Below are 7,068 nucleotides of genomic sequence, written 5' to 3'. Positions count from 1 at the left end.
CGTGATAATTAGAAGTGTGATGATGAACAGATTGAAAACAGAATAGTTTTTAATAAATAAAATATAAACAATAAAATAGTTTTTAATCACTTGAAATTTGTAGTGACAAGTTTAGAGTTGCCTTATACTTAGCTAGCTATTGTTCTGGTGAACAAAATATATAATAGTTTCCAAAATAACAAGAAACAAAATCTACTTAAAATTTGTAGAAAATTATGCAGAAAAAATATGTGCTTTGGGTTTTCATAAAATTTCGAAATCATTTTGAGAATTAAGTAGAAAAAACCTAGAAGTAGTGCTATGTGGACAGGTAAAGTAATATTCCTGCACCTTTACAATGGTACAAAAAGAGGCTTTTGTGGTAAGATTTAAACAATATAATAAAACAGTTGCATTGTATTATGCAAGATGAAGATGTGTCCAAGTGTGCAATTTTAGCTATGATTTTGAAGGAAGAAGAGCAGTAGGACAATACTGATGAGTATGCAGAGCGTGAAAATTGTAGGAAGAATGATCTCTGTCACCATTTCCATATGAGTAACCAAGGAATCTAAAATTTGAGAAATGAATAATATGTAAGAAACTTCATCTTCACTCACTGTTAGGCTAGAGATACCCATAAATATTCAAAAAATCCTTAACCTAAAATTATTTTGTCAGATGTTGACATTAGCATAAATAACAAGTAAAATAAAACAAACATTTCTGTTGCTCTGTAAAAGCTGGAGCAAATCCATAACATATTTTCATCTTCTGTTTCTAAGGAAAATTTTTTAAGATGTCAGTGCTCAATGGGCTGCCAAAGTTCGGCTTACCTTGAATGAGCTTCAGTACATGAGCAGTATACTACTGTTCCTTTGATTTTTCAAGGGAAATAATAAACATAATTACCTGCATCAAGGAGCTGGTGTGTGATAGAACAAGTGTCCATGGCCTTTTGATGCCAGTTTTCCACCTGAGAAGATTGACACGCAGCAGATCCGTTAGACTGCAATTTTCTGTCTTATTCACAGCAGCTTCTTCTTGGTCCCTGAACATTTGTCCACTACAATTCACTTTAAAGTATTTTACTCTGTGAATACATGATTTTCTGAAAGTTTCTACGCATCTTTGTTATTTTTTTTGAATGCATTTTAGTTGTTTAATTAAAAAAAAGAAAAAAGCACATACCATTCCATGTTACTTTCCAGCTAAGTATCATGTACATGTATCTGTAATTTTTTGCATAGAAACCTGACCAAGTACTGTTAACTTGCAATTCAAAAGTTTTGTCACATAATTTAGTCCAAATGGTAATGCCTTTGAAACAGTAATTGAGGCCCTTTCCACTCTGCAAGCATAAGTATATAACACATCCCTGAAGTACAATACCACAGCGTCAAATTTCATGTGCCATGGTCATGCAAGTTGTTTCATGAAGTTGTGTGATAGTTTCCATACACAGCACACACATGCACACGAAAAAGCATGATGGACATTACCTCTCTTGGATTTGGGAAGCCATTTGCGCTAATAATATTTTTATAGTAGTCAACAGATGCTTTTGGGTATCGTGGTTTGTCCTTGTTTTTGAAATCAACGTGATAAAATCCAAATCTTTCAGAGAAACCTTTGTTCCATTCAAACTTATCCAACAGAGACCAGGCAGTATAGCCTCTGACATTAACACCGTCATTTAGAGCTGTAAACAGAACACAAATTATTCTGTTAAACTTTTTGCCTATGTTTATCTTCCTTAAAATATGGCTCTGTGGGTGTTTTGTTTTATAGCAGAAGGAGAGAGGTGGTGGGGACAGGGCAGGAGGAGGGGGTGGAGGACAGAAAAATGACAAAGTAGAAAATAATTTAAATCCTCTGGAAGTGTTTTCTTTAGCTTAAAGGTACGAAGAGCTCCCTAAGTATGATAATTAGGTGCAATTTCTCCTTTCTACCGAAACTGATGCTCTATTACAGTATTTGACCTCATGTAGGTTATTGTATTTATTAGCACGAGTACATTTAGTCAGGTTGTGTCACTTTTGTGAAAGAATTTAGTAGTCTAGTTTGCTGTCCGGTCTAATCTGTGAATATTTATTTCTCTATGATGTAAATTATAAGAGATTTTTAAAAAGTGAAAAACATGCTTTTAAAATTACCTTTTAGTATTTCATTAATATATCCTTTCAGATACTCTATCCGCCATTCATCACACAGTTGAGTGCACTGTACCTTTTCTGAAACTCCATTCTCTGTCACATAAATGAGAGGGTTCCCATACTGTGTCTGCAAACAGAGCTGTCTTTAAATTGGATTGTAGAAATAAAATCACTTTGACAGAACATTAAATTCTTTCTAAAATGCTTTACAACTATTTTTCTAGATCTACTTAGTTATCTTTAATAAGAAGAACGTGTAACTAGGAATTTAACTTTTAAAATTATTGAATTCTATTGCTCTGAACTGAAATGAAGTTTCTTGGCAAAAAAGAAACTTGCCAGTTTAAGTAGGTGAATATATAGGTGAAGCTCCTGCTTGAAACCAGACTTCTTGTTCTTTTTAAAGATTTACTCTGCAATTACCTTAATGAAGTTGAGCAATCTTCTGAATCCCCAGGGCACAGAGTATAGCCACTTCGAGCCTGGAGCTGGCCATTTTGGGTCCACCAGTTCTGCCAGATCCTGGTCCATGTGGTAACTGGACACTTGTAGAGATGGAAAGCTCTTCTGTGTAACATACCGGGTAGTGAAATGGCCTATTCCCAGGAAATCCGATGTGCCTTTAATATAAATTTTCTCTTGCACTGAGAAAGTTGGTAACCTTGATGTCCCCAGGCCCTGCTGGGCACTCTTCCTACCTATCAAAATAAATACAGGAAACATATTTCTGAGCAGCACAGAATCTTGTTTTCTTTAATGACAAACAATAAATATGGTTTCCCTGAACTTAGTGTACAGGACAGTTTAGTTTGCTTGCTTTTTCCTTTAGGTGAAATAAATGGTCTTCCTTTTGGTTTGCAGAAATAAGTCAGGTATAGTACATGGAGAGGACAGTGAATTCATGTGCTGCTTTTTTCCAAGAGTATGGAAATGTAATGCGATGAGGAAGGAAATACTTTGCTCCTAGGTGCATCACTTATGTTCTATCTGTGAAATAGTGGGGCCCTGGAGAAATGCAAGCTTTTAGCGATGAAAAATTCTGCAGAGTCTTTGTGCTTAGGTAGAAAATACTGAAAATACCTAGTAATTCCCAGTCCTGGTTAGACCACTGCAAACAGGCTATTGCTGAAAAGACAGTTGCTTCCCTTCCAGTCATTCACTGGGACACTCAGATGGGCAACTGTTGAGCTCAACAGCAGTTAAATGTTTTAGTTCTGTTATGTCCCCCTGGAATACTCAGGGGATGTGTCTAGCCCATATTGGTTAGCTTCATCTTACCTTTGTCTTCATATTTGACTAAAGTGCACGTTGGTTAGGGGTATTCCATTGTTACATGTTGTAATTGTGTGATTTGTTCATGTCATAGTGGGCTACTGAGGCTTACCTACATAATTTTTCATCGCTTCTGGATAGTCTCCTCTGTAAATTGGATTTGCAAACCATCCCAAATGAAACTGTATGTATCTTTCAGCTGCATCGATGTCTGCTTGGCTGTGAGGATCAATGGGTTCACCCCAGCCAGTGGTTAGGGAAATTCCAACCATACCTTGAAAACAAAATGACAGTTCTGCAGTTGATGCATAATCATTAAGCCCTTAATGTAAATAGAAGCATAATTACAGAATGAACATTTATTACCTTGCTGCTCACTACGCCAACTGTTATTGTAAGAGTGCCAAACCTTTGCATGACTCTGTAAGAATTAGAGGGGGGAAAAAGGGGTAAAATACAGTCACACAGTAAGTATAGAGAGACACTGAAGATGGAGAGAAGCTTTTGCATTAAGGTACATCTGAAAGTATCACATCATTTCTTTCATGTATATTGTGGAAGCTTTCATTTCATCAAAGATATCAAAAAAACATTGCTGCAATATTTCTTCCCTGAACTCCTTAAGGTCCTTGTAAAGGTAATAGCATTCAATACTACATTCCAGTATCTCTGGTCTTTGGATGTCTTTGCCTAATTTACTGAGGGAAGTGAAAGTTTTTCTGTGAGAGCTGGCTTCACTGAAGTCACTTGCAAAATTCAAGTTCATTTCACTAGGCCAGGATTTTACTCCTTGTTTCTTGAGTAACCTAGATATTTTCTTATTCAACCAGTTTTACAGGATGTTTCAAAGGGACGTTTAAATTACAAGGAAAGTCTGAGCTGTTGCAACAGTGTCACATCAAGCACCTCTGACTGCCTACTACACCTGAGTGTGCATTGGTGGTGTAAAACTTGGTTACCTCAGCTACTGAATGCATTTGATATGCTAGTTGGAAATGACATAATTACTAAACTATATTTCTGTTTAAAGAGCAGGATCAAAAGCTTAATCAGTCTGCTAATAATTTTCAATTTACACATAATTTAAAGTGCAACTCTAATTTTACTTTGATTATATGGTGTGCTGCTTTGTATGCTCCACATCCACCGAGCTTCAGTCCTGGTGCGTGCTCTCCTGTTTCATAACCTTTTTCGGCAACTGCCTAAAAATACATAGAAATAGTTATTCATTGAACACTGCAGTTAATGAATTTGCTAACATCCTATGGATTTAGACCATCTGTTTCTTAATCTCTCCATCCTTTCCAGGCCCCTTTTTTCCTCTCCTGCCATTGGCTTTTGTCTACTGTCCTTCTGCTTGGCTGATGGTACGCTGCAGCTTGTTGGAAACAATGTGCTGCTGACCAGCCATAGGGACTGCCTTGCCAGCTTGCTGTTGTCTGATGTAGCTTGCCCTGCACCCATTTCAACTGCCTTTCTCATTTCTGTGCCTGTCTCCTCTTAGCTGATGACTTTTCAAAACTTCACTGGAATTTCACGTGTCTTGAAACTCAGTACTGGTTGAAACTGATTTTTGGGCACAAAGACTGCTTACAGAAGACTATATCCATCTGTCTATCATTTTAAGCTACAATTTTTAGCCTACTTTTCTGTAGTGTCCCTTCCACAGAATTTTGGGAACAGAACTGAGCAACTGAAGTGATTGGAAGGAAAGCATTGATAACTTACCCATGGATTGCTAAAAGTAATCCAGTGCTTCACACGGTCACCAAACTTCTCAAAGCATAGGTTGGCATAATCATTAAAATAATTTATCATGCTTATATTTTGCCAGCCACCATACTTTTCTTGGAGAACCTTCAAAAATATGAGTATCAAGAATCAGTAATGTTATCTAAAGTTCAGTTTCAAAATAACAAAGACTTTTCTTCAGAGCTACTGGAATATAAATAATATAGCAATACAAATGAATAAAAGTAACTATAAGCACACTTAAAACCATGCAAGCATCTTTAAGCATTTTTCTAATGCATTTGTTGTCCATAAACGTAGAAGTAGATTTTCTATCAGAAACATTTCATTAGACATTTCACCAATTTGTCTTAACCTGTGGAAGATCCCAGTGGTAGAGGCTCACGATGGGGATAATGCTGCTTTCCAGAAGGCTGTTGATTGTGTTATTGTAGAACTGTATTCCTTTCTCATTCAGTTCTGCTGATTAAGCACACAGACAAGAAATTACCTGGACTGCTTTCCAAGCTGGAAAAAAATACAACTGTGGTTTACTTGGAAGTAAAATTGCTTGTCTATTACTACTGGTAAGTGTATGGTGAAATTGTTGTGCTTACTTTTGATGCCAGTGGGCATAATCCGAGGCCATGAGATAGAGAGTAGATAGTGATTAACATTAAGCTCCTTCAGTAGCTGAATGTCATCCTATGAAAAGAAAGTCCAATTAGCATATGTCATATCCGAGCAGAATAACTCTTCAGTTATTTATCTGTCTTAATACAGTGTGGCTGGAGAACAACCAAAATATTGCATCTTAGTTGTTAGTTCTACGTGGGAAATCAGTGTCATGAAATGGCTGCAGAAGGTTTCTAGAGGTGTAGTTCCTCCTTAATGATACCTGAACTTTGTAGTAGCCATCACAGGCTGCATCTCCCGTTTCATTTCTGAACACTTTCCCTTTTGTGTGAGTAAAAGCATCCCAGATACTTGGTCCTTTCCCATCCACGTCCCAGGCCCCTTCAGTCTGATACGCAGAACTTCCAACGCCCCATGAAAAGCCTAAGGGTAAGAAGAAGTGAGTTACAATTCAAACACTTTGCTGGCCCAACTGCTCTTTCACTGAAAAAATGATCTATTTTTCATTTAATGAGCTGTGTTACTATTATTTTATAGTGCTGAAGTAGTGCTTTGATGGGATGGTAGAAGTGGCTTAGAGTAAGAAAAAAATATGTTTTTATGTTATTTACGCCTGCTGCTTTTTATGTTCTTGGTGAGAAGTTTAGTTGTTTTTACCATAAATATCTAAAGAGATTCTTTTTTTTTTTTTTTTCCTAGTACTGTGCAAAAGGACATGATTAATCCATATAAAATCCATATAAAAAACCTTAATCAGAAAACCAAATCTTTTTAAGTTTTGGTTTTGGTTGAATGAAACGTGTGTGTGTATAAATACTTTTGCATAGCACTGGTCAATCTAGAGCATTATAAAAATCACAATCAACTGTAGTTGAAAAGTACCAGGTGGAAAAGTGCCGTAATAGAAGGAGCTGGGATTAATCTTTGTCCACTGGAAATCTTCAGCAGTGTTCAGATGTAGCGCCAGCACGATCATATACCACGTTCTCAAAGTGTAAATTTTCATCCCTGTTAATTTTGTCATTGCAAAGACTTCTCTTCAAGTTCCCACCTGATGAAAGAGAACAGCATTGTCAAGTGTTGTCCCTCTGCAAAGCAGGCTTAGGCTGACTGAAAGGGAAAAGCTTATTTTTGCTGCTGAATGGGAATGATTTTCAGTGAAAGCTAAAAGTAGTGCTTGGGATAAGTGGAAGATGCAGTTAAGAGTCTGGCAGAGTGATAAGAATGAAATGCAAAGTTGTCACTATTCAAAGTGCTTCCTGCATATTTTTCATAATGTTATTTATATTTTCTA

At 36.7% G+C, this 7,068-nt stretch overlaps 1 protein-coding gene across 1 annotated transcript; it reads right to left on the bottom strand.

Moving 5' to 3' along the window:
- Positions 1-434: 434 nt before the first annotated feature.
- Positions 435-6,780, bottom strand: LCTL (lactase like). The gene is made up of 13 exons (XM_068696199.1): positions 6,657-6,780; positions 6,037-6,197; positions 5,756-5,843; positions 5,515-5,621; positions 5,136-5,264; positions 4,514-4,609; positions 3,774-3,828; positions 3,520-3,681; positions 2,559-2,833; positions 2,136-2,262; positions 1,482-1,681; positions 892-955; positions 435-550 (listed from the first exon to the last, which is right to left on the bottom strand). Exons 1-13 carry the CDS (start codon positions 6,778-6,780, stop codon positions 435-437), a joined length of 1,704 nt encoding a protein of 567 aa, XP_068552300.1.
- Positions 6,781-7,068: the final 288 nt, after the last annotated feature.

The sequence above is a fragment of the Anas acuta genome, chromosome 12 (genome assembly GCF_963932015.1).
Source record: "Anas acuta chromosome 12, bAnaAcu1.1, whole genome shotgun sequence".
In the NCBI taxonomy this organism is placed as follows: domain Eukaryota; kingdom Metazoa; phylum Chordata; class Aves; order Anseriformes; family Anatidae; genus Anas; species Anas acuta.
This window is presented reverse-complemented; position numbering and strand designations above follow the sequence as displayed.

What these genes read in the sequence shown, in the direction of transcription:
- LCTL (XM_068696199.1), bottom strand. Translation starts at nt 6,780, where the DNA reads ATGAAAATTTACACTTTGAGAACGTGGTATATGATCGTGCTGGCGCTA. An exon ending in TTACGGCACTTTTCCACCTG is followed by an intron (nt 6,198 to 6,656) that starts GTACTTTTCAAC and finishes TCTTACCCTTAG; the next exon opens with GCTTTTCATGGGGCGTTGGA. An exon ending in ACACCAGCTCCTTGATGCAG is followed by an intron (nt 551 to 891) that starts GTAATTATGTTT and finishes CTCAAATTTTAG; the next exon opens with ATTCCTTGGTTACTCATATG.